The 27,255-nt window shown below is 42.5% G+C and overlaps 1 protein-coding gene across 1 annotated transcript; it reads right to left on the bottom strand.

Moving 5' to 3' along the window:
* Window positions 1-1,334: 1,334 nt before the first annotated feature.
* klf13 (Kruppel like factor 13) lies at window positions 1,335-25,483 on the bottom strand. Its single transcript, XM_060914880.1, has 2 exons — window positions 24,901-25,483; window positions 1,335-9,230 (listed from the first exon to the last, which is right to left on the bottom strand). The coding sequence occupies exons 1-2, from the start codon at window positions 25,361-25,363 to the stop codon at window positions 8,902-8,904; spliced, it is 792 nt and encodes a 263-aa protein (XP_060770863.1). The 5' UTR covers window positions 25,364-25,483; the 3' UTR covers window positions 1,335-8,901.
* Between the last annotated feature and the right edge of the window lie 1,772 nt (window positions 25,484-27,255).

Below are 27,255 nucleotides of genomic sequence, written 5' to 3' on the forward strand. Positions count from 1 at the left end.
GTATTATTCTATCCACATTCACTGGATATGAGCAATCGTGTGCTCTGATTGGCTACTCTACTACTAGGATATTAGCTCATATACCATGAATAGAGAAAAACAAAATGGCAGAGCACATCAAGTCAGATATATCACTTTATCAAGTATTTAAAAAAAAACAGAAATAGCTAAAAGAATATAGTTGTGTTGTGTCTCTCCCCCCCTCCCCCATATCCACCCTTAAAGGTGGCGGTAATGCACCTTTAAGTTGGTTTGCCAACCGCCAAAAAGCCCTAAAGAAAAACAAGAAGAAAATGGCAGAGCATGTTGCTGAACCAACCGAGGACGAAATAAAAACTCTCCTTGAAAACAAACCCCCCCCCCAAAAAAAAATACAATAAAAAAGCAACAAAATATGGAATGAAAGTATTTGATGGGAAGAACATATCTTTTTTATTTTTCAAGAATTATGATTACAGCATTTTTCACAAATTGCTACTGTCATTTCGCCAGTTTGTTTACATTCTAAGCGGAAATGATTTTGTCAGACGTTTTGTATAAAGTTTTTATTTATGGAATTTGCAAAAAATAAAAATAAAAATGCTCTGTTTCTCAAAATACAGTGAATGTGGATAGAATAAAACAGTTATTTTACTCAATCTCATCGTACATGGCTTATAGCCAACTCTGCACTGCACTCCTTGTTGTCTATCAGCTCGTACAACTCGATTTCGTGGAATAACTGTTAAATGTATCAAAAGGCACTGGTAGTTTAGATGGTTAAAATAGTGATAATATCAACATTTGGAAGGTTCCTACAGTTCAAAAATGTTTAGTTACTTTAATTTGCTTTAATTGTCATTCTTCTCATTATCTCTAGCCACTTTATCCTGTTCTACAGGGTCACAGGCAAGCTGGAGCCTATCCCAGCTGACTACGGGCAAAAGGTGGGGTACACCCTGGACAAGTCGCCAGGTCATCACAGGGCTGACACATAGACACAGACAACCATTCACACTCACATTCACACCTACAGTCAATTTAGAGCCACCAGTTAACCTAACCTGCATGTCTTTGGACTGTGGGGGAAACCGGAGCACCCGGAGGAAACCCACGCGGACACGGGGAGAACATGCAAACTCCGCACAGAAAGGCCCTCGCCGGCCACTGGGCTCAAACCCGGACCTTCTTGCTGTGAGGCGACAGCGCTAACCACTACACCACCGTGCCGCCTGCTTTAATTGTGTGTTGCAAAAATGCTAGTGAGAAATAATAATTTCATCATACTAGACACCATGTGTTGGGGGGAAAAACACGGATTCAAGATAAGAAATAATTCACACTCTTCACCACAATAAAGCTGATTATTTATGCATTTATTTTCAAATGTAAACTTCACTATTTCATGCATACAAGTTGACACATACATTATTTGACAAATTCTTGTTAATTCTCATATTTGCATAGGACAGAGTCACAATATATTGTCTAGAATGTAAAAAATAATGTCATAAAAACATACAGCAGAGCAACCATGACCAGCAACATTAAGAGTTGGTATAATTCATGGAACTGTACAACTGTAATACTTCACTGTAGTGATTTGGTTGATTGACAGGAAATAAAAATGGTGATGAATGGCAGGTTTGTGAATGAGGTCATGAAGAGAGAAACTGGCCATAGTTGAAATATGAGTTATTTTGTACAAAGCGCTTTATAGCTGCGCTGTAGTCACAGGAACAGGCATTGTATGGTAATAGAAAATAAAGACTAATACATATATCAGGAAGGCAAGCCAAGTATACACATGAAGCCTAGAGGACAGCTTGAAGCATCTATGTCTTCCCGAAAATTCTTTATACAACATCTGTATTTGTTCATTTGATGACTGGAGATTCATAGTACAAACGAATGTGCATCATTGGTGTCCAAAAAGCACAAAGAAATGTAATAATTAGTTGTGGCCACTGAATATCACTAATTAATGTCACTAATATGTGTAGATTTTGGGTATTGAGCTACAAGTGAATCCTCCCATATAGAGAGAAGATGATGAGAAGCCTTGAAGAAAAACAAACCTATTTAAAGACAGCTCTTTTCTATTCTGTGTCAAATATCATAGGTGTTGGGCCTCATAGATGTTCTCAGTAAGACACGTTTACTGAGTGCACATCATAAAAAAGCGAACGAAGGGAAAGGTGGTTGTGAGTTTGAGCCTCTTATAGTCATCCAGTCACGCGTGCTCATTAACAGCTGCTACGACAGCAGCCTCGTCCCTGCTGACACCACTGGATGCTGCGTGCTTCTAAAAGAGTAATTGTGTGTTCGAGTCTAAGCACGCAGAGTAAGAGACTGACACCAAACTCACACAAATGAACTCATGCCTTAAAAAGCATCAGTCACTGACCAGCGACCAAGAGTAAGAGCATGACTGTATTTTGCAAGCCTTCATGTACACTGAAAATGCACAATTATTTCCTCATATTTTAAATATTTTGAGGGATTAATGGTACCAACATGATGCCGCCAACAACAAAACCATGTTTTTCCCCTGGTAAACATTTACATCTTTATTTGGAGGATGTTTCCTGTAATTCCTAAAATGTGTTCACACTTGATGTCGGGGGTTTTCCCTCCCAGGCCGCACAATTACTGAAGAGCATTTATGCTGCCAATCACATGTTCTTTGGAGAAAACTAACCTGCACAAGCACAGTGTTATTCTACCTATCATTTTAGAGTTTGACAGACCAGAAGAAACAATAGGCGATAATGGGCAAACAACAGTCTACATAAATCTTCACAAATATATGTTACTGGCTAAATTAACACATTGAACAAGCCATTCAGTTTCCCGTGGCTTTGTTCATTACTCACAGGGTTTCTTTTGTTTCCTGAACTTCCTGGCAGACACATCTGGGAATAACCCAATGAGTCATATGGTTTGAAGGATAAACATTTTTTTCCTTTAAGTTGAGAGCACGCTAATGTGCTTTGTGAAATGGCGGGCTGAATTCCAGCTAACGCAAATGCAAACATCCCCACATTCATCCACATAAGTCTTTGGTGACAACCCAGTGAGGCTCTAGTTACAGGAACCCAGTACTGAACGTCAATTAATTGTACAGTGTGGGTTCATTTGCTTGATGGCTCAAGTGGCAGGTGCTTTGTACCACTTTGGCCCATGTTCCATGCAACAGTTCTATGGGCCTAACTCTTGTTTTGCATGTCTGTCTTTCACTTATTGTGGGAATGGCTACAAAATAATATGTACACCTGCACGTACACAAGCAAGCAGGCTTGCAAAATCCCTTTTATGAGAGGCTCAGGGTTTACTGCTTATCGTGTCCCAACATGAATGGTTGTGTCTATTTTGTCCAGTAGGCACCATTAAATATAGTATAAGCACATTGTCAAAACAGCAGAAAAAAAATGTTAAAAGTACCCAAATTAACTAGTCACAAATGTATTTCAGTAAAATACATCACAGTCCAAATCAGAACATAAAATAAATACATAAAAGTATAATGTAGCTTCTATGCATTGGTTTGATGTAAGCAGCACATTTACAGCAAATTAACTTGCAATCCTTTGGAATGGTTGGGTTCTCACTTCTGATTAATATAACAATAATAGCGTCCGAGAGTTTAGGATATTTAACCATGTATGTTCTAAATTGTACAGCATAAGACAAATTAAGAAAGCAATATAATCAGACAAAAACCAGCATAAAGCTACATTAATGTCACACCAAAAGGAAAAAAAGAGCTAAACTTAAAAATACTTGGGTATCTAATGCACATCATTCAGTCCTGTACACGTACTTAAAAACACATCACTCATAGAAAACTGTACAAGGTTATTTAGTTAATGTCACCTATTATGGAATACGCATTAATTTTCTAAGGGTTTCTCCTGGAATTGCTACTTTAATGCCTTTGGCACTTATTATCAAAGCTAATGTGCTATTTAAAAAATATTAGTGACATTTCCCAAAATCAAAATCTACTAAAATTGATTAGTATAATTCTGGCAACAGACAGAAAATAAATTATGCTAATTTGGGGAAGTTTGTATAGTTCAATGTGATTCATGATTAACATTAAAGGACTTCATGAAACATTCAATTAATTTCTTTTTCAATTTTCCAGTTTGAGTTAATGAAGATTAATAAATTATGTAATGTTGACATGACAGTTGGCCCATTATTTCTGTTCCATCACTCTAATGACAAAATACTTCATACTTCATAACCTTCTGAGTTGCTTTGTAAAGTTTAGAAAAACATAATGAGTAACACAAATGTCGTCATCTATAACCAAGGAGAGAATAATAAAATGTAACAATAACAATAGCATGGAACTACACTACCTATTCACAATGCTATGGTCTCTATGGTTATGTGTCATTTGAAAATGAAGCTAATTATATCAATCATGTGCAAGGCATTAAAGAAGAAAAGATTAGCCTTAGAAAAGTTAAGTTCACCCCTTTATCCTGCTTCTCTCCACAACTTTTAAAGAAAAAAAATTATATCCTGCTTATAACAAAGATTCAGTGTCTCTGCATAAAGAGGGAACTCTTGGGGTTTGTCTTCCTCAAGGCTTAAAAATCTGAGATTAAAATGTAAAACAAAAATAACAACTATAATTGTTGTTGGAAAAAAATGATAATCAGAAAAATGTGGAGTAAATATGCTTTTCTCATTCAGAAAATGGAAATAATAATAATAATAATAATAATAATAATAATAAACACAAAAATATATATTACAAATAAACAAAATCAGATGAATACATCCATGATCTATAATCACACGTAAAGTTGAATTGTAAGCTAAAGACAGAGTGAGTACAGTTTTACCCTAGACATGCCACAAACTATGTTCAATGGTCTCGTTTTCTGATTCAAGTCGTTTCAGTACAGTGAATATATGGAGAAAAAGAAAATGTATGTTTTTACATGTCTCACGCTGACCTGGGACAGGTGAGTAGAGTGGACGGAAACATTTTACTCATTACATTATATCTCACCAGTACCCAAGATAGTGAGAACAATGTAAAGACCCAATGTAAAGACCCAATGTAAAGACCCATGGTTATGCGTGCTGTTTGAACATGCTACTGGTTTTGGCCAGAGGAGAGTTTAAAGACAGAGAAGTCACCATGTTCTCTGACCAACAATGAAGAGAACACAGAGATGACCTACAGCACTTCCAGTGCACTGCAACACACAGCTCTATGGTGGGATGAGTAAAAGCTTATGGTCAGCAATATGAATGGAAAGGTATTATTATCTCCTCTTTGGGTTTGTTGATGACGTCAACCTAGAGGGCGTTTAGCTAATTGGTAATTACTAATTTAGTGTTCCAGTGTTAGTGGAATAGGTTGACACTTTGATTCCAACACCTCTGGAATCTGTTAAAAATGACCTAATGGTGAGAAAGCGTGATGTGTGGTCTTGCTGCAGGAGTAATGCATGTGTGATGCGGTTTCATTTTGTTACTGGTGTTTTCTTTAGACAGAGAGAAGAGAGAGAGCTTTGATTATGTGTGCTGTTTTGAAAGACTCTGGCTGCGAGGCCCTGGGGGAAGGGAAGGAAGGGAGGAGAGAGACGGGGAGGGAGGGTGAAGAGAGGGACAAGGCCTGGTATTCACAGGCCTTCACCTGCTCCTGCAGTCCAGGGATACCACATCCCCAGCTGGGTAGTGCCACAGTGCCCTAGTCCCATCTTCCTCTACGAGGTGAAAAAGTCAATGCGAATGAGCGCATGTATGACAAGTGACCCAAGGATAACAGAGAGCATGTGAAAGTGACTTGAGAAGTGTGAGATGGGTGAACGAACATGTGCATCAGTGTGTAAGTATGCGCATGTGTGTGAGGCTAGTGCCAAAATAGTTTAGACAGTGGTGCCTCTATTCATGGCAGGTTTTGTGAGCTACTGGCCTGAGCTGATGAGGCATAGCTGTGAGGAATGGCTTGTAGAAACATAAAGACCACTTTCTCACAAAGGTCCTTCATCTTCCCAAGCTTCAGCAAGCAAAGGACGGTAAACTGCTGTTTGCTTAAATGATATGTATTTGTTACTGCATGGATTTGGTAGCAATAATATTTCATGTCTAATGCCCCCTGTTTAATGAGGATCAAGTTTGAAAGCAGCTGCTATAATGGTATATTGAGGTATTGTGTTTAGCAGCAACACTGACTGTTTCGATCAGTGTCTCTGCAACAGTAAAGACGTCTGTGTAGAGGTCTGGATAAGCAAAGAACATAAAAAGTCCATAGAGTCTTACAGCTGTGTGCTGCCTCGTCTTATCATTTTATTCTGATCTATACAACTGTCTTTAAGGCAGCTGTTCAAAGAAAAAAAAGAAAGACGTGTCTGAGTAAAGTCTGGAAGGTCTTAGTACTGGAAAAAAACAACAACAAAAAAAACAGTAGCTTTATCTTTCTTTTCTTCTCCAAGGATACAGAACTCCAGATCTGACAGGATATGCTTGAAATTTTAATTGATACCATAAGCATTCTCATTGTTCACAAGCCCTTATCTCCTTTGCTCAACTTCCTTTCTTGTGAAATCCAATGTCCTCAAATATTGATGCTATCCAATCAGAGGAGATCCACCATCCTGTGCCATTTGCAGAACACTGATAGATGACGGAAAGCTCCATCTTCCGTTAGTGCTTAGTGGTTGGGCAGGAAGAGGGGCAGCATGCATGAGAGTGGAGGGCTGTGTTCCAGTCTAAGAGCCAGCGGGGAGAGCTGACAGGCTGTCTCTTCTGCTGAACTGTTCGGCTTATGATAAAGCCCATGTCTTTATCTGGCTCCCTTGGGGTCAGCATGTTTTTTTTTTCCATGCCTCATCCAGATAGCTGCTTTAGGCGAGCTTCAATCTCCCATTACTGCCCCAGCAACCCAGCCCAGTAATTCTCCTTCAGCCCGGTTTCCAGCTTCCTCCTCTCTGAAGACCTGCAGTCGTCCAGGCTGCATTTTAGTCTGCCAGAGCAAAGACCCTGGGGAAACCCTTCAGCACTTCATCCATCCTCTCACTGTCTGCCTTTTTTCTAGGAGGAGTGAGAGCGGCACGCTGAGGATGGCATCACTGCAGTCGCTCTCCAGCACGCTATGAATAGTCTGGTTTTGAGCATAGCCATTTCCTAAGCGGCAGGTGGCAGTGAGTAAGGTGGGTATGGTCACATGGCCGAGGCATCTGTCGTTACCTGAGAATGCAAATGGATCTCCCTTCCCCCAGCTCTGGATATCACAGGCAGAAAAGCTTTCCTATTCTCACCTGCACACCTTCTAGTCTTTGGTGGTTCCCTCTTTTGTGCTTCTCCTTTTAATTCTCTTTTCTTAAAAAAAAAAAAAATCAAAGAGATCCCGGGTCCCTTGATATATGTTAAACCTGTACTGTTGTGGAAAAATCCTGAAGCTGATGCATGTGCAGTCTTTGTGGTGCAGTGCTGCTGCTTTGAAACTTTATCCTCTACGTTTTAGGGGATTTGGTTCAGTCTTGTAAGGAGAGCAGTGGAATCTATTCTCCTCATTGGGAAGGTGGTGCATGTAATGGCAGTTTTATTGCCTACATTTACACAATGTAGGGATTTTCTTTAGCTATGTTCACACTACAAGCCTCAAATCCGATTTTTCGCCTTGACGGTTCACACTTGTGTTGTAAGTGATATATCTGTCCTTACTGTGTGAACAAAGCTCTGCCCAGAAATCTGGCACACGTACATAATTATGAAATCAATAACATCATGAGGACGATCCACCATAATTGCGCCAGAAAATTCCACGTGCAGTGAAGTGTGATGTAAAAAATAAAATGATAAAATAAAAATATTATAATCTGACTCACTGTTGTATGACCACACACATATATATTCAAATTAGCTGAACAAATAATAGTGGCTTAAATCTGATTTCAAAAGATTTTTTTTTTCTGCATGCAGATTTGAACAAGTCAGATCTAGACCAAAAAATTGGATTTACGCCACTATAACATAGTCTTTAAAATGAGGACCTATCCAGAACAACCCTCACAGTTTTGTGGGAAAAAAAAAAAGAGTATTAGAGAGAGAGAGCAATGTTAAAGACAAAAGGAGTTACTTCCAGTCTCAATATACAATGACTTCCATTCCATTCTAGTCTCTATTCTGGGGTACCACGTCTTACAGCCAGATCAGATATTGAGTTTTTGTGACTGTTAAACCTAGTACTAGTTTCACCTGATGTGAAAACCAATAAAAAAGACAAAAGGAAGAGTGCAAATTGTTTGTTGAGTGTAAGGCTGTTTTATGTATGTTTTCTCTTCATGTTCATTCTTTCAAGCTAACAAGGCCATCCCTGAGCAGGGCACAAAATTCAACCCCTGTTGAATTTCAGAGTAAAGTGATGCTTGTATTGTGCAGTCAGTGTGAATATTAAAGGAGAAGAAAAGAAAAACAACTGTCTAGAATCCTGAGGTGTGTGTGCGCCACTCCCCCTAACCCGTCATAAATAAAAAAAAAGAGAGAGAGAGAGAGAGAGAGAGAAATTATACTTGTTAATTCTGTCTACGTTTTTGTTCACTTGAACAGATTTGATCAAGAGAGAGAGCAACAAAAATACATTGGAAACTGGCTGAGGCCAGAGGCTATAAAAAATACAGACATATGGTACATCATGTAAATATTGCCATCTGGAAAAGGCATTTTTCTTCTCTGTTTTCTACTTTTTCTCTTTTATGAAGTTGGTGAGAAAAAATTGCACTACAGGAAGCAGTTATGTACAGTAGAGTACACCACAGCAAGCAAAAGGTTTAGCAAAGAGAGGTGCCGGATAATAAGTGTGCAACATCACTACTTTTGACAGAAAATAATTTGAGTTAAAAAAAACAGCACTGAGCTGCAGGGGGCAGAGGGCGGAAAGTGCAGGCGGGTTTAAGGCGAGTTGGCTGGGCTGAGTGTGGGGCTGAGTGTGGGACTGGAGGCATCCGAGCGGCTATAGTCGCTCAGCGATCCGGGCCGTGTGCTGCTCGGTGTGTTCAGCGTGCTGTTGCCTCCTTGCTGCCTCTTCAGCATGGCTGGCTGGAAGTTGGAGTGGCGGCGAGCGTGCTTCATCAGGTGGTCGCTGCGCATAAAGCGCTTGTCACACAGTGGGCAGCCGAACTTCTTTTCTCCTGTGTGTGTGCGGTAGTGCCGTGCCAGCTCGTCTGAGCGGGCAAACTTCTTACTGCAGTCAGGCCAGGTGCATGGGAAGGGCCTTTCTCCTGCATCACACACAAACACACATATACACACAGCTGTCAGTGTTTACTCAAATCCAACAGATACCAATATCTAGTATATTTTCAAAATACCAAGTACAGTACTACATAGATTAAATATCAATGTATACACAATATAAGTTTGTATTTCCACCACAGCAAAGCTCGCCTAGCTCTGTCTGCATCTGGAAAGAAGTGATTTGAGCCAATTTGGTCCTGATTTTCTTTCGACAGTTCTCTGAATCCAATATAAGGGTGCTAAGAAGGCTACAAGTCATCAGTGCATACATTGCTAACAGTAGGGGAATCTGTGCCAGTTGATGTTACCCTAGCTGTTTTTCCTACCCTTATGTAGACAAAGGGTTCTTTTAGAAATGTCCAAGTCCTGCCATGCCCCTTTGTATCCCGTATGGCCCCTATTAAACAACTGCAGACATCCTGTTTTAGTAAAACTTGCCCATTTGTGTCAAGTTCATTTTTCACCACGTGAATCCATACAAGCATGTAACAGAAGTGGCCACTGTTTCTGTTATAGTGGTTTAAGTTAGGACATGGATATTGGAAGGAGTACTCCGGGCCAGACATACACAGCCATTTTGTGAATCTGAGCTTCCTCTTAGCTTCTCAAAGTCAAGCTGTTTAGCTCCAACTATAGGACTCAGTGGAACATAGCAGTGAATAAGCACAGTGGCCAGAACCCATTCTCACACGGGTCACTCCTGGGTTTAACCTTCTCACATTCAGCATTTAGCTTACAAATGAACAGCCTGCATGCAGACAGAAAGGCTCTCATACTTCTGAGCATTTTATGAGGCACTGCAGAGAATGCATTGACTCTTTCTCATTAGTTCTCCAGCTGCAGAATAGACTGTGAAATGTTTTTTTACAGTCCTTAAATTGGGTGAAAAGCCTCTAAACATTAAGTCAGGCATGCACAGCATTAGAAATGAGACATATGTGCTAAAAGCACTGCATCATACTAATTGAAGAAGAGTTAGTTAAAAAAAAAAAGTCAGCGACAAACACTATGTATGATATGCTGCGTTGACTGTCAGGAGTGTTAAATGCACAAATACTATGGGGGGGGAGGTTTTAGGCTTGATACCAAAGACACTTAAGCCTCTTCAGACGCAGACTAATTAAACAGGATTCAGATGCTAAAGATGTTTAAAGTGCTACCCTGGTCCCTGCCAATGTGTAACTATTAGTGAGTCCACACATGAGATAATTATACCCTTTCCCCTCTCACATCAAGCAATAAAATGAGACTTTAACACAAATCTACACAGTATATGATGCCAGACGGGCCTATATATCCTATATATCTTGGGTTGTTTTGTACATTTCCATGTGTTAACAGTGTATGCAATCTATACAAAGCATCTTGCACCAAATAGCCTAGTAAATCATAGTGTCCATTTTACTTCCAGGCCACTGCTTTTCTTCCCTGCAAGCACAGGAGCTACTGTTCTAATTCTTCCAGCACTGCTTTAGACCCATGCGAAAGCTTAAATATAATGATGTGTTGCAGTGTATCGTTGCTGTAATTGTTCATCGAACAACCCAAGACATTAAAAATGCAAACAGTAGTGGTAATTAAAGAAGTCAGACCTCTCAGTCATTATGCAAGGAAGTTGGACAAAGCAGGAAATGTATGTAGAGGGCCAGACAGACCAGTTGCAGGCCAGTGCAATTGTCTTTGTTTCATGGTTTCCCCATAGGTCCCAGTGGAAAATCACTGTGCTACTTTAAACACACATTCAGTACGATGCCAGATTGGTGTGAGACATTACAGTCCCTTCCCCCACCACAGAATGGCTGTAAAGCAGACAAGGTCTATACTGGCTCAGCCTGGGTTCATGTCCTGCCATTCTCGTGCAGACAGACTCAGTGGAGTTCCCCATTCCCTGCTTGTTCACAGACCTTGGGTATGCGCGCACACACACAAATACATAAACAGCTTAGTCAATCAGTATGCTGACTGTCTGCACTCAAGAAGTGAAAAATACACACAGACTGTATGTGCAGTCACGATCCACTTTTCCCATAGTAATTTCTCAAACTCACAAATAGCCAAGGCCATAACAGCTCCTACACACCCACATAAATAGACCAATCCTCATGCCAGAAAAAAATGCAAATAATGTCTCTATGGTCTCGTTCCTGTGCAAACAAACCACCATTGAATCCTCATTTGCTACACATATACACGTGAACAATACAGTACTAATCTTTCTCCCCTGGTTAATTCATCACTTATGCCGCTTTTCCACTACAAACGCGGCTGAGTCGGGCTGAGCCGTGCCGTGCTGAGTCGAGCTGAGCGGGGCTGTTGGAGTTGCATTTCGACTACAACCGCGCTGAACCGTGCTGGCTGGAAGTGGGTGGACACAATGGGTGGAGTTAGCGAAAGTGGGTGGACGTCACGTGATGTCGTTAAGCAGCGCAAACAGTGACATCAGTGAGCTTTTAAGCGGTAGTCTCACGACCCGGAGAGTAAACAATAAACATGGAGGACATGGAGTCGTTAGTGTTGCTGGTCTTGGTGCTGTGGCTTGTTGTCACCGACAACGCGGACAGATACTGGCAAGAGCGTATAGATGAGGCGAGGCGCATAAGGCTTCAGAAATTCTCGTAATTCGTAATTCTTCTCCTTCCGGGTTTGCGGTGTTTACAGATCCCAGCGCGCTCGCGGGGCGTGTGTGGGCATGTGAGGACACTCCTCCTCACCAATCAGTGCACAGGGGAGTGTCTGCTCACGCCCCCAACCTCACTCGGCTCGCTTTGGCTCGCTTCAGCCCCACTCCAAAACCGTGCGAGTTTTAGGGGCTAAGCAGGGCTGAAGCGAGCTGAGTCGTGCTGTTTTTTGGTAGTCGAAACGCGAGCCGTGTCGGGCTGAAGTGAGCTGAAGCGAGCTGAAGTGAGCTGAAAAAGGGTAGTGGAAAAGGGCCATAACATACTGGTGAGCTAATCTGAAAGGGTCACTCTTATTTGACCTCATTTAAACATCTTGCATCTACCCAACATGTACTATAAGAGTGATTCCACGCTTATGGGTACTGAAATGGGGACATGAACTTATTTTTAAAAATTCACCTAAAACCATTTCTTTTTTTACCATCAGGTCACCAAAACATGTAATCTTTAATGAATGATATGTTAAAAGATAACTTTAATTTTCTGAGATGTAATAAAAACATATTTATATGCCAAAGTCAAGCCTATGAGTTCCAAAATGATGTCTGTTACATTACTTCTGTTACGATTGTCCATCTCGCGTCTGTTACACATTAATTACAATCTAGCTATATACCATGTTAATCTTATTGAAAGAATGTGTACGTTTATTCTACTACACATGTTTATTAATTATATTTGCTAAAACATCACCTTCCTATGTTTCAAAAAGTAATTCTACATTGTTAAAATTGAGAATATACATGTCCACAACACTTCTGTTACGTTCTGACTTTGGCATATAAATATGTTTTTATTACATCTCAGAAAATTAAAGTTATCTTTTAACATATCATTCATTAAAGATTACATGTTTTGTGACCTGATGGTAAAAAAAGAAATGGTTTTAGGTGAATTTTTAAAAATAAGTTCATGTCCCCATTTCAGTACCCATAAGCGTGGAATCACTCATAAACATAAACTTAATAATCCAATCCAATCTAAGATTAATCTTGTTTGACACAATGGCACAAGTAACCTATGATCTGCAGATTATTAATTAACGAAACATCGTGGTTACACACAGTTATTCATATGAAGATACATGGTTAATAAAACCACTCAGACAGTTTCGGTGTATCTTCAAATGGCCTCCGGGCAAACGAAAACAAATCCAACAACATAAATATTTCACTGGCCATAAGAAAGATGATCAGGACCTGAACCTCAATGCCATAACGTTCCTGCTTAAGCACACAATGCACATAGAAACCTGAACTAGAATGTGTTGGATAGACAAACTTCATTTAGAAAAAAGGGAGGGGAAAAAAGCATAAAAAGAAGAGGAAATGAAACTACCAAGAGAGTGTGGGAGTCTGAAAATGTGCCACACCAGCAGTAGTGATTTAACTGCAGATTAAATTCCTGATCATTCTGGAGCACATCCACACTGGAGCGCACCCTGGCTGCTATTCTGTGTGCTGCTGTCGATGGGGATTGTCCAGAACAATCCTACAGTCCTGAGTGAAGAGCAAGCTTTTGTGTGTGTGTGTGTAGTCAGGTAAAACTTCCAGACAAAGATGTCACACAGTGTCACCATACATCTGAAACAAGAGCAAGCTGTCCATTCAGAAGAACTGCTGAGGTCAGGACTTTCTGACTGTGTGTCCATCTGTGACCATAAGGACACACTGTAACATTTGCACAAACAAAAGCAGGTTTATTTACCTGACTTATAGGTTTATTTGAAAGAGAATTACTGAGAGAGGTCTATTGAGAGATCCCCTTTTGTTTCTTTGCAAAATAATAGAAAGGCCACAATCATGGAAATGTGCTGTGCCAGACCGGCTCCACCCACTCTTCTATGTATTTGTGCAAAGCACGTCTCTCCTAGCCTTTCCCTCCACTGCTATCATTTTTACCAGATTTGTGGGGGGGTTCTTATAATGTAGGTGGTTCAACGTATCGCTACATTACATGACCTGGGTGGTGGGTGGTGATGTCAGATGCTCAACTCTTCCTGGCAGAGTGCCAGCAGGACCGTGTGTCCCTGTATTTCCAAGAACACAGGGCGGTAATTAGAGAAGGCTTTTGTTGTGTGGTCTCCACTAACGAACACAGTGACCCAGTTACCTCGAGAGGCAGTTGCATCACAGATACATCGGGTACTGAGAACAGAGCAGCAAATGTCTTCCCTTTGAGATGATGCAGTTATGTCACAGGTAACAGACTTGCGTAACTCAAGCAGAATTATAAAAGGTTTGATTAGCTGGCACATGAATGTGTGCTAAGTCCATGGTTTAATACAGTGGTGAGATTGCATCTATCCTGAATGGGCTTTGAGATGGATCAGTGGGAAACAGGAGAGAGGCCCTTTGAGGCTAACCGTCTGCTCCATGGACATCTGATCAGCCCTGTAACTGAGCAACACTAAACGAGACTGAATGACGAGCCACAAGACTTAACGTCAGTCACCTGTTGTAAGAAGAGCAAAGATAACATTCCATCAGCCTCTTCAGCCGTGAACCTCAAAAGCCAGCAGGGGAGTGAGACAGCAAAGCATGCAGTCAGACATGAACGATGGGAGGTCTAATGAATCCACCCTGACTACACAGAACTATAAGCCTCATAAAGTACACTTTCCAGGTCACACTAGTCCATCATGAGGGCTATACACACACTATTTCTGAGGAAACCCTTCACATGTGAGCGGAAAATTATTTTTTCTAGACTCTAGGCTTTGTTGGTCACCTTTCAGGTAATGTCCCCTGGGAAGCGGTTCCTACTGATAGCTTGTCTTTAGTAAGAGAGAGAGAGAGAGGGAGAGAGAGAGAGAGAATGTTAAACCAAGCATTCTCATTGAACTAGGACATTTAGAAGACTTTTTAAAAGACGTACCTTGTTGACCTTGCTGATGTCTGTTAATGATTGGAATTGGACACTGAGGTGGGGTTTACATTAGACCGTATCAGCGGATCATCAGATTAACGTTTTTAAAACGATTAGCGTGCACACAGCAACGCCAATACACGATTCGCGTGCACACAGCAACGCCAATACACGGATACGCTTGGCTCCGCAGGCATCCTGCGCTCCAAATCACTCCGCCCTGAACAGCGGTTGCCCTCTGGAGGGTGCGCACTCCGGCCCTGCGCAGCTCACAGAGTGCGCGAGTGAAGTGCACGAGCAGTTATTCGGGACTGAGCCGCTGTGTGTGAGATCCTAGTGCATATCGGGCATGCGCGTCACTTACCACTTGCAAGTGGAAGGATGGCAAGCCTAAAGACAATCATAACTACACAATGGGCAGTATTTGCATCAGTATTTGCAGTATTTTCATACTTTTATACTCTTTAATGAAAGGTGATACAAGGCGGAAGTCCGCGCCGTTTTTCAGCAGTCGCGTCACATGACCAACGTCAGCGAATCAGGAAGGTGGATGTCACAGTGACGTTGTCCAATGACAACGCCAGCTAGAGCTCAGCACAGCGTATCCGCGTATTCTCAATGTTTACACAGCACCGGAGCTGACACGATCTGGATTGAATACGTGGACGCTGGCGGATTCCCGTTTCCCAGCGTTTCCAGGCGTTTTAATGTAAATGGACAGTGCATCCGCGAAGAAAACGAGACAGATATGGTCTAATGTAAACTTGGCCTGAGATTTCAGTCAGAGTGAAAGTATTACATTAGGATTAAATGTAACCAAAATATACCAAGAACAATGTCTTTTCATATGTGGTTTGGGTTAGGCTACATTGGCTCAATGACATATGTCCAGGGTCATTTGAGGCTCTCTGGGTTACTGCTTTATATAGTCCCTAGCTATACCAAGCAGACAACAAGGCAGCTAGCAACACCAAGCAAGCTTGCCTTTAGTCTGATTTGAGACCAGATCTTTGATATAGTTAGCACAAATAAAGAAGAAAATGGCTAATACAAGATCTTGGCTAAAAAAGGGCAGTTTCTGTATGGAGCCAAGAGAAAGCCATGCTTCTCTCACCAGTATAAACTCACCTATAATAGTGGTTTGACGTTGTCATAAAGTTGGCTTGAAGGATCATATGAAGTATTGGTTAGACCTTTCTGACTGAGGAACACACCACTCACCACACTGAGCTCCACTGAGCAAGCCCAATCATATCCATAGCAGGCCAAGCTAAATGTGAGTCCCAGACCAGCACCGCAAGTGTAGTAGCAGCACTCATCAGAGGGATGTAATTTATTCCTGCGTTTATAGACATGGCTGAGGGCCAGGCAGGAGCCAGCCAACCGTGTTTCTCCACAGTGGGTTAATGACAAGACTGCTGTGGAAGCTCCAGCCTCTGCACGGGGTGTAGCCTGCCTTTTTGTTCTAGTCCAAGACCAGCTTGTCCTGTCCAAATCCTTGTCATTAACAGATAATAGCGCTGTGCTGTTCTCAGATCATGCTGCGTGTCACTCCTACAGCGGTAGCTTCAGGACACAACGCCAGTTCATCAGAGTCCATCATCTTGGGAGTGCCTGCAGTTTAGTGCAATAACCATGCCAGGAGAACGATGTGGGTCACACCCACCACCTAGTGCAACAAGCCAAGAAATGAGCTCAGTGTGGCCATATATACCATAGAGACCAAACACCACAAACACTGGCACAAGAGCAACTGGTAATAAAGTCATGGCATGGCTGTATTCAATTTATCAGAGAGACAGCATTAACACCATGCCACTGTGTGAATTTTTTTTTGCTGACAAAAAGAAAAGTTGGGCGGCACGGTGGTGTAGTGGTTAGCGCTGTCGCCTCACAGCAAGAAGGTCCGGGTTCGAGCCCAGTGGCCGGTGAGGGCCTTTCTGTGTGGAGTTTGCATGTTCTACCCGTGTCCACATGAGTTTCCTCCGGGTGCTCCGGTTTCCCCCACAGTCCAAAGACATGCAGGTTAGGTTAACTGGTGACTCTAAATTGACCGTAGGTGTGAATGTGAATGATTGTCTGTGTCTATGTGTCAGCCCTGTGATGACCTGGCGACTTGTCCAGGGTGTACCCCGCCTTTCGCCTGTAGTCATCTCTAGCCGCTTTATCCTTCTACAGGGTCGCAGGCAAGCTGGAGCCTATCCCAGCTGACTACGGGCGAAAGGCGGGGTACACCCTGGACAAGTGGCCAGGTCATCACAGGGCTGACACATAGACACAGACAACCATTCACACTCACATTCACACCTACGGTCAATTTAGAGTCACCAGTTAACCTAACCTGCATGTCTTTGGACTGTGGGGGAAACCGGAGCACCCGGAGGAAACCCATGCAGACACGGGGAGAACATGCAAACTCCACACAGAAAGGCCCTCGCCGGCCACGGGGCTCGAACCCGGACCTTCTTGCTGTGAGGCAACAGCGCTAACCACTACACCACCGTGCTGACCTGAGATGAGATGAGAAAAAGAAAAGTTCCTCATGTGGTTTAGCCCACACTGAAACACAGTGAACATGGCAGAATACAGAAGAACATCACACCTTGTGTGTCAGCGCATCTGTGTCACTGTCTGTGTGCACATGTGAATGGAAGTATGGTAGAGGGTCTGTATAACCACACAGACACCAGCCCTTGAAAGGCTTTCAGTCTACCGTCACTGATTTGACTTGAACAAATACACAATTAATGTTGTTTGAAGTGTAGATAGAATGAAGACATATGCATGGGATGAAATGGTCTTGCTGACAAATCGGATGGCAAAACAGAACCATTTTTAATGTTATCATCCTTTGTTTCTGATGAAAAATAACTTTTGAACTGTGTGTCTCGTCTTGTGGTGTCATTTCTATCTGTGTATGAACAATAGCACCAGCCTTGTGTGCTATGGGAGGGTCTTTGCTGTCAGCCATTTCAGTATTCCATTTGTGATAACTATAAGTCACTCCACCCACCACCTTCAACACTCAGAGGAACTCAGATGCACCAGATAGTCAGGCAGTTACACTCAGATAAGTCATGTAGCTTTCTACTGTCTTTGTACAGGAAAGAGGCAGGTTTGGTAGAAGTCTACATCTCAACATATTACTAGACTCATTAATTAGCTGATGGCACTATAAACCCCAACAGGCTTTCTTTGCTGCAGACTGTGGGCTAATCTTTTTAAGCCTGGTTAACTAAAGACAGAGACGACTGCTGTTATTAGAAGCTGTTTATATCTACAGAAGTGCTGGCATGTACAGGAGGGTGCTGAGCACCTTGGGTGTGGCTTTATGTCATGCCCCCCTCCCCCTGGTTGTTCCAGTGACTAAATACAGTACAAAGTCCATACAGTGCAATTTGAAATAACACTAATGTGTTTGATCATTAAAGAAAGGGCCAGAACATACCCAGACCCTCATCAGTGTCTTTATCAGTCTTCCCACTGACAGACTGAGAGCATTCATAATGAGATCTTTTCACCCTGTACATGAAATAGCAGACCAATCCCCCCGACTCCTCCCCACCCCCAAAGCCACTGCCCATCAGATTGAATGAGCCTTTTCATCTATGCCATAACCACCTCTCACATAACACGCTCCTCCGGATCTTCCGCTCAAAATGTATGGACAGGGAGGGGTCAACCACCTTGCAAACTACAGTTAATGTAAGTAACAGCCTGGAGACACCACAAATCTGCCACACAATAAATAAATAAGTAAATAAATAAAGGTGCATATATAGTACCAATCAAAAGTTTAGACACACCTTCTAATTCAATGGTTTTTCTTTACTTTTATTAATTAAAATACACTTCATGTCTTAAAGTAATGATGGATGTCGTTTCTCTTTACTTAGCTGAGCGGTTCTTGACATAATATGGATTACTACAGTTGTGGAATAGGCCTATTTACTCTATTTGTATTACTTACTGTTTACTGTTTGATCTCAAACACATTAAGAAGGCAAGAAATTGCACTAATTAACTTCTGACAAGGCACCTGTTAATTGAAAAGCATTCCAGGTGACTCCCTCATGAAGCTAGTTAAGATAATGCCAGTAGTGTACAAAGCGTCATCAAGGTACACGGTGACTACTTTGGAGCATCTATAATATATTTTAGATGCATATTTTGTTTATTTAACACTTTTTTTTTTGTTTACCACATAATTCTCATCTCATCTCATCTCATTATCTCTAGCCGCTTTATCCTTCTACAGGGTCGCAGGCAAGCTGGAGCCTATCCCAGCTGACTACGGGCGAAAGGCGGGGTACACCCTGGACAAGTCGCCAGGTCATCACAGGGCTGACACATAGACACAGACAACCATTCACACTCACATTCACACCTACGGTCAATTTAGAGCCACCAGTTAACCTAACCTGCATGTCTTTGGACTGTGGGGGAAACCGGAGCACCCAGAGGAAACCCACGCGGACACGGGGAGAACATGCAAACTCCACACAGAAAGGCCCTCGCCGACCCCGGGGCTCGAACCCAGGACCTTCTTGCTGTGAGGCGACAGCGCTAACCACTACACCACCGTGCCGCCCCACATAATTCCACATATATTATTTCATAGTGTTGATGTCTTCAGTATTGTTCTACAATGTAGAAAATAATCAAAATACAGAAAAACCTATGAATGAGTAGGGGTGTCCAAACTTTTAACTGGCACTGTATATCATGCCCCTCTCTCTTTGCTTTCTTAGCTCCAAAATGAACAGACTGAAAAGACCCAAATCAGACTGCTTGCAGCTGCACAAATGACCTACATCAACATGTGGGGGGGGGGGGGGGGCATTGACATCAACTCATCCCCTATGGGTCCACTCTGTACAGCATGTCCTAAGCAAGGCAAAATGAGCAGCCATTGCTAAGCGTTGTGTGAGCCCCTCCACTGGTGGCTCTATGTATCTTCAAGAAGGCTTAAAAAAAATGCAGCAACATGGCAGCTCTCTTTCCTGCCAGGAGAAACCGACACCCTTGGGTCGCATGCAACCAGAGGCCAAGCGAGGCCAGGCACTGCCAAGCGCACAACACCTCAGCAACTCATTTTCTTAAAGCCCTGGCAGCTAGGGAAATAGGACACAAGGCTGAGGGGGTGGGGAGGAACAGAGTGGTTTTATAAGGTTCTGCCAAAGCTAACTAAAGGATACGTGAGCTCAGTGTTGTGTGAAGGACAGTAAAGGAGGAGGTTAAGAACCAGACTATGGTCTATTATACATCCCAGTGCATTATCTAAACTTTATTCAGCATAGATTTATACAGAATATTTGATAAATAGTGTTTTCATTATCTTGGTGAAAATAATGAGCCAGATTCCTGCATGTGGATTAGTACAAAAAAGGTGCCTCATGATGGTGCCTCAAGAAAACAATGCCAAGGGGAGCCTCCAGGAGCAATATGGGTTAGTGGATGAACAAAAAAGCAAACAGTCTGTGAAATATTCCATTATGTCCTTTGGTTAGATTGTGTGATTACTTGTGAGGCCTATTAAAAGTTAATGCAGTTAGAAAGTGGCATTTTGTCAGGGTCACTAGGAACCATGAGGATTAGAGGTGCCTCCCCAGCACCCCTTTAATGAGCACATCAACGAAATCACTTTGCCTACACTAAACACAAAGTACTTGACATGACATGACATGATACATTATTCATGTTATTCAATTTCATCATGGCAGCAGAAGTATTCTATCTAATTAGGCTCTATAGCCATTGCAGGTGGGTTATGAACACACAAGCACTGCAACCTCTGTGAGATATGGGACAGGGTCACCAAACTGAATGCCAATGCCTTTTGTGTTTTGTGAAATGTTTTCCAAAAAAACCCCAACCCTGCTTTAGCTTATCTCTTGTCAATTTATTGCATTTCAGATTATTTTCCATAGCTAAGGCCAAATGGTTTGGAGGAAAGGGAACCCATGCCCCACCTTTGAGTTTTTTAGACAAATCTGTCTCGTAACCTTCGACCCTCAACCTGCTGAAGCCTTGCAAACCCACACAATACAGCAAGCCATTTGTATTCAGTCTGTACCCTTGAAAATGCCATGTCTTAACACACCTTTGACCTACATTCTGTAATTCGGTGCAGAGAAAAGGATGATATGGCTAGTGAGTGCATAAACCACAGCCAGTGTGACTCAGTTAAACCCCCGCTTCATTCTTTTAGACATTCTCACTCTATTCCCACACTATCTCAACCTATATGAGCCAGATGACATTATGGAGCTGTACAGGTAGCAGACTGGATTATGTTTAGAGAGATTATCCCAAAACACCCATGTATACCCTTTCCAATCACAAGATTCCATCTTTCGTTTGCTAATCAGACACGTTTGTGCACTTAATAAACTTCCAGATGGCTAATTTTTTTTATAGTGGAGTATTATCAATGGGAATGTCAAATCCAAGTCTGGTGTAAATTATATGAAAGTTCCAGTTCAAATGGAGGGTAAAGCAAATGAAATGACAGATTATCAAACATACATCTCAGATATTACCAAAAACACCCAGCTAAAGACATTTTAGTCATTAACATATGGCCTAGTTTAAGCTAAGCCACACTTAATATTTTAGGAAGAGACAAAAGTCTGAGATGTGGCTTTGCAACTCATACAGCAGTCATTTTGTTAAAAAATTATTGCTGTAAAGACCTCAAGGAAAATACTTCAAATGCACTATAAGCATAGCATGTGTGTGCCAAATTGCCCACACATATAAGAGTCTTGGCTTTGTACGGTTCAATGCACTTAAACTGTCAAGTTTCATGAGTGTGTTTCTCACATGGACCCCACCCTATTTATTTCACACACATACTGCACCAAAGCAGTAGTGGGTGTTCCTCCTTCCTCCTTCAATGCATTACAGAAATGTATTACAGAATTTTCTCAATTGCAACCTGCAAGCATATTACGTCAAGGATAAGACAACACATCTAGTGCTAGTCATCCATCTGTGTGGGTGATTATGAATTATGAGCCTTGCACAGCACAACCTCACATTCGAAGAATCTTAGATTTTCTCCTACAGGTTTCTGTGTTATGTGGAAGTTTTGTAGTCAGAACTATCTTTATGGAGCTTATGTGGGAATCAAGGTTGAAGGTCAAAAAATTTCAGTACATAATTTTTTCCCAGCTTTTAGGTTGGTGTACAGTTGACCATATTTTGTTTCTCTAATGTAAGACATCTGATTTTTCTGCATCAAATCTCATCCACTGGATTCTGATTATCAAATTAATATACAGACAACTATCTATCATGAAAACTAGAGAACAAGGAGAATGACCAAACATTCTCAAATCTATATTTAGAGACAGCAAAGTCTGGCTGTACAGCCAAGCTAAGCTGTAAGAGATTTCTTGGGAAGCCACCTCAAGGTCATCCCACTAACCTTATCTCAAATCAAGAACATTTTAACCACAGGTCACCACAGGATTACAGGGAATGGACAAGTGAACTTCAGACACATGGATCAATTATACAGAACAGTACTGCAAACACTCAAAAGCTAAAACAGTCAACAAGCTGGATTTTCACAAGGTCTAGATGTGTGGAAAGCAATGTGCAGTCACTCAAAGTGAAATGTGCTTGCGGAGATATAGTCATTAGTTATGCTTCCAAAGCCTGTTACCTGTATGTTAGTATAATCAGAGATGAAGCATATTAATACTGTGTTACAGCCATCAAAAACAACAAACCTTTCTTTTCCTTTTTCCTGAGATTACATTTACTATTTAACATTGTTCTCACCATATTTGCATTTCAATGCATACAGTACTGCAGTCTCCTTCAAAGCAGTGAGTCAAGCCCTCTGTCACATGATTTTAAGCTAGCATTTGATCACAATAGTACATCTGCTCAAGCGCCATCATAAACGTCCTTTTCTCACAGCAAGCTAGCACATGTGAGGACTGGCTTCCCAGCCATTCCACAGCATACAGCACACATATATGCAAAATTCCAAGCCAAAACTAATACTGTAGGGAGAAAAAAACAGTTCTGCATTCCAATATGATCTCATATCAAAAACATTAGCAATGCTACAGTGAGTCATCTAAAAAATCCTGAGCTCCAAGTATTTTTTTTTTATTCTGAGAGAAACAGAGGTCTGTGCCCAGATTCTGAATCAGGAGGACAAATGTTCCAACACGGAGTTCAAACCAGAGTCGGCGCAGAGTTCAGGGTGTTGCTAAAGTCAAATAAGGACTCCAGCCCACTTGGCTCACCAGTTTGTTTTTATAACGCAGTATTCCCCCTTCTTTTAGACAGTGGTGTTTAGCTGATCCATTTTCTCTTTGATCTATTGGTTGGGACTGAGGGAAAATCTGCTGAGTGCTTTGGAAAGACTCATGCATAGCAGTTTGGCAGAGCCTGGACTGCTGAACTCAAATGACCCACATTCTCTGATTACCAAAACAAATGAGACGGAATACTCATTATTCAACCAGAACACCGCCCAGTCGCAAGCCTGAAAGTCAAGCAAGGGCAAATAAATAAATAAATAAATTATATGACAGGCCACATGTGACAAACTGTGGTGATACCACATGGTGCATTACATCAGTTTGTGGGAACTCTGAATACTGTATGTAACTGTGATCTCATACAATGTCCAGAAATATCCAAGACTCAATGGAGGTAAAACAAAGGGAGATGTAAGAGGAGGACGAGGTGTGTGTGGAAGTAAGAAGTAATGTTAATGAATTCATTTGAAATGAATCATCCAGCACAAATGAGTCGTAGGCTAGTGGACTTGCTTTAGGCTTCAGGCCTTGTTTGAACCTGGTGCTGAAAGCTTCATGAACAAAACCTTTCCACTGGTGCATCCTGTCTGCACTCACTGTCGCATCTGAAAAGGGTGTGTCATGGCAGCCGTGGACATCTGAATGGGCGTGTACCATGCTCGCCACGTCAAGGCAAAGCCTTGGTGGTGATTTCTACTTTTATGATGCCAGATGTGCTTAATGCTATAGTGCAAGACTTCTTTTTTTGTGGGGGGGGGGGGATGGAGAAAGGACTTGGCTGTCTTTGTTGTACAAGAAACTGTTTTGTGGGGACATTATTGATCAAATATTTATAACATGAGAGGGGGGAAAAATCATTGGATAAGGATACACAACTTGTAGAAAGAAAAGCTTGAGATGTGCATGTGAGGGGTGGTGCTGTGCTCACTCGTCGCTCGTCTAGCTGAGTCTGTTGCTGGCCAGATCAGCTGGCAGTGGAGCGCGCGCGGGGGTGTGGCACTTCACAACAAAGGGTTTAAGAAGCACCTACATCTACACGACTCCTCCAGCCGACCCCCCTCCTTCTCCTCCCTTTGTTTGTTTTTCCCCCTTCCTTTTATTCATTTTCCTGCGCGTTTATTCTAATCTTTACATGGCTTGGATTATCAGTAGTGTTAAAAAAAAAAAAAGGGCCAGTGGTGTTAGCATGAGCGCGACACTGCGGGCTGCTTGCTAGCTAGCTAGCTAGCTAGCTGCTTGGTGACCTTCTAGTGTTAGCAACTTTTTAAATCTTCTTAAATAGAGTAGGTGTTGGGTAGGACTTCCTACGTGTGTGGGTGTGAAAGGTTTGTTTACTGTTTCTGCTTCAGTAAAGGACTGCGCGCTAATTCCGCATTGACTTCCAGCACTTTTTGTCAGGACATAGTGTTCCCAACACACCGATTTTAGACTAATCAGCGTCTCTGGTGAAAGTGAGCTCATCTGTAGCCTACAGACGGCACCGGATATGGTGGTGTGGGTTAAACCGGTGGGAAACTGTTGCTCTAGCTAGGACTGACCAGATACCCAGGCTTCTCCTGTGGGCGTGACGTTTATTATTTACGACACTTCGCACGACGGTTTAAACAACAACCTAGTTTTGTTTTACGATTGTGATGTAGGTGTCTTTATTTTAGCTATGGCAGAAATAAGGTTTGGGTCTTTTTTTTTAATATAGGTAGGGATAAATCCTTGTGTAACTCGGGTGATTATTTGTTGTTTGTTTGTTTGAATCCCAACCCGGTTTCTGTAGACTATCTGAGGTGCAAAATGACAAAGCACTACTGGCTGCAATGGAAACTGACCTGTATGTGTCCTTAGGTGAGCTTTGAGATGTGACGATTTGCCATAAACTTTTTCGCAGCCAGAATAGTGGCATTTGTGCTTTTTCTGCGGGGACTCCTGCTCAGCCCGAGCCCTCCATCGCTTGCCCCTTTGTTTAAGGGCCGAGTCGGCAGGGACGGCGGTAGGTGTGGCAGAGTTTCCATCCTCCTCTCGCCTTGGGCTCGGTGGCGTGCTGTCGTCTTCTTCTTTCGTTTTTGCCTGCTCGGCGAGATTATTAGGGCTCTGCTGATTGAAATCCGCCAGAATCCGGGCCACAACAAAAAGAGAAGAGGAGTTGTCCTTCACCAGAGGTTCCTTGGTCTCTTCTCCATTCCTGGGTGCAGCCGCAGTTTCGGGTCGGATCATGTCTCTGTTCCCTTTCGGACCGTGAACAATTGCGCGGCTGGACATCGACACAAGGCACTCTGCTGCTAAATGTTCCATGTTGTTAAACACGAGAAATAAAAATGCCCCGATGCTTCTTTATAACATTCAAAAGCGAAATGACACTTGTCTAAATCGCTCAACTCCGTCGTCGATCCCTTTTGTGTGATGCTCAACATTCAGCAAACTCACTTTTTTTTGTGTGTGTATGTATTGTTACCGGCTTTTCAATAAACTTGACATCCTGACTAAAAACAAGCCGCGATACGAACCGTTAACGCGCCGCACTGAGGGTTTGCTCACTCTAGTGCTATTGTTCAGGCAAAGAGAGACTGATAAACTTGTGTTGGTTGAATATGAAAACTCCCCATCGTGGCTGAAAAGTCCAGACCCCTGTAAAGTGACAGTATTGTGCTCTTGCTCTGACTGGAGCTGTCGGTATCCACGCTGGGGGCGTGGTGGCCCGGGTGTGTCGTCACAGCGCGCGCGAGCTCATTGGCCCGCACTGTGTCCTGAAGTGCACCGGCTCAAACTTCACCAAGTGCACTCGGAACCAGCCAGCATAGCAAAGCACGCTGTTCAGTAATGTGCTCATTTAGTGCCCTACCAGTTAGTTAGTTTAGTTGTGGTCCAGTCCTATAGTCCTGTGAGTGCTCCGGCAGGCTGCTGTAATCTCTCCTGGCCGAGTATCCGCTTTGAACAAGCAGGCTGTAGTAGACAATAACGTCAATATGCTTTTTGATCCTTTTTTTTTTTTTTTGGTCAACCGGATACACGTCATAATCACATGCACACGTATTAAATCAGTTAATGCTGTGGACGCATTTCCTTGGCCATATTCGTTACAGTAGTGTAAGGAACTTCATATAGTTCTGCGCGAAATTGTGCAATGGTCTTGTACAAACTGTTTGTTATTAAGCAAGCGTTAAATAATTTATTCCAAATCAAAATGAATTTTATTTCTTGTATTTGCAAAGTGTAGAGTTGTTGTGACTATTGTCATAGCAGGTTATTGTTCATAGTTGTGCCTTTATAGCAAGGGCGTAAAAACGGTGTTGATATTGGTGGGGACATAATTTGGCCAAGTGCGCCATGGTTGTCGCACGAAATGTGGCCTACGCTGTACAAATGATTGCTTGTCCATTCCTTTGTGTTATTTTGATTGTTAGCACCAGGTACACTTAAGGCCAATTTATGCTGACAACCCAGTCCTCGCAGATGGCGTCGCAGATAGCGTCTGCGTAGCCCCCCCCACCTTCGCAGACACTCTGCGCGCACCTCCCAAAAATTGTGACCACCGCAGAAGCCTCGCAGACAAGAGGGCTCTGATTGGTCCACTCTACATCCGCTGTACACGCACTTCCGCTTCCCTACTTTCCCGGTTTGGTTTGTTTTCACGACCGCCATTTTTAAAAACACGAGCGAAGATGGAGCAGCATGAAGAGCGGTTGATCGAGGAAGTGAGGAAGTACGTACATCTATACGACTCCAGTTCTAGTCATTATAAGTAACCAGAGGATAAACACTCCACTAACCACACCCACCAACTACTCCTAGCGATTTCGCGACTTCGAGCCCCCTTGCGTTGTGGCGGTGAATAACATCGCGCACGCCTATTACTCCCACTCAACGATAAATTACAACTGTCTGCAAAAAGCTATATGCGAAAGCCTTGTCGCAAGAGCATGCAGAGGCCCTTAGTCTTAGACTTAGGCTAACATCTGCATGTACACAGGCAATACATTATCACACAGAGAAAGCGGACAGGGCGGCACGGTGGTGTAGTGGTTAGCGCTGTCGCCTCACAGCAAGAAGGTCCTGGGTTCGAGCCCCGGGGCTGGCGAGGGCCTTTCTGTGTGGAGTTTGCATGTTCTCCCCGTGTCCGCGTGGGTTTCCTCCGGGTGCTCCGGTTTCCCCCACAGTCCAAAGACATGCAGGTTAGGTTAACTGGT

The sequence above is a fragment of the Neoarius graeffei genome, chromosome 2 (assembly GCF_027579695.1).
Source record: "Neoarius graeffei isolate fNeoGra1 chromosome 2, fNeoGra1.pri, whole genome shotgun sequence".
Lineage (NCBI taxonomy): Eukaryota > Metazoa > Chordata > Actinopteri > Siluriformes > Ariidae > Neoarius > Neoarius graeffei.

Bases quoted from the DNA above. Each gene is read 5' to 3' on its own strand.
- klf13 (XM_060914880.1), bottom strand. From the start codon at position 25,363: ATGGAACATTTAGCAGCAGAGTGCCTTGTGTCGATGTCCAGCCGCGCA. The intron at 9,231-24,900 runs GTCAGTTTCCAT...TGTGTGATGCAG, and splicing joins TCACCTAAGGACACATACAG to GAGAAAGGCCCTTCCCATGC.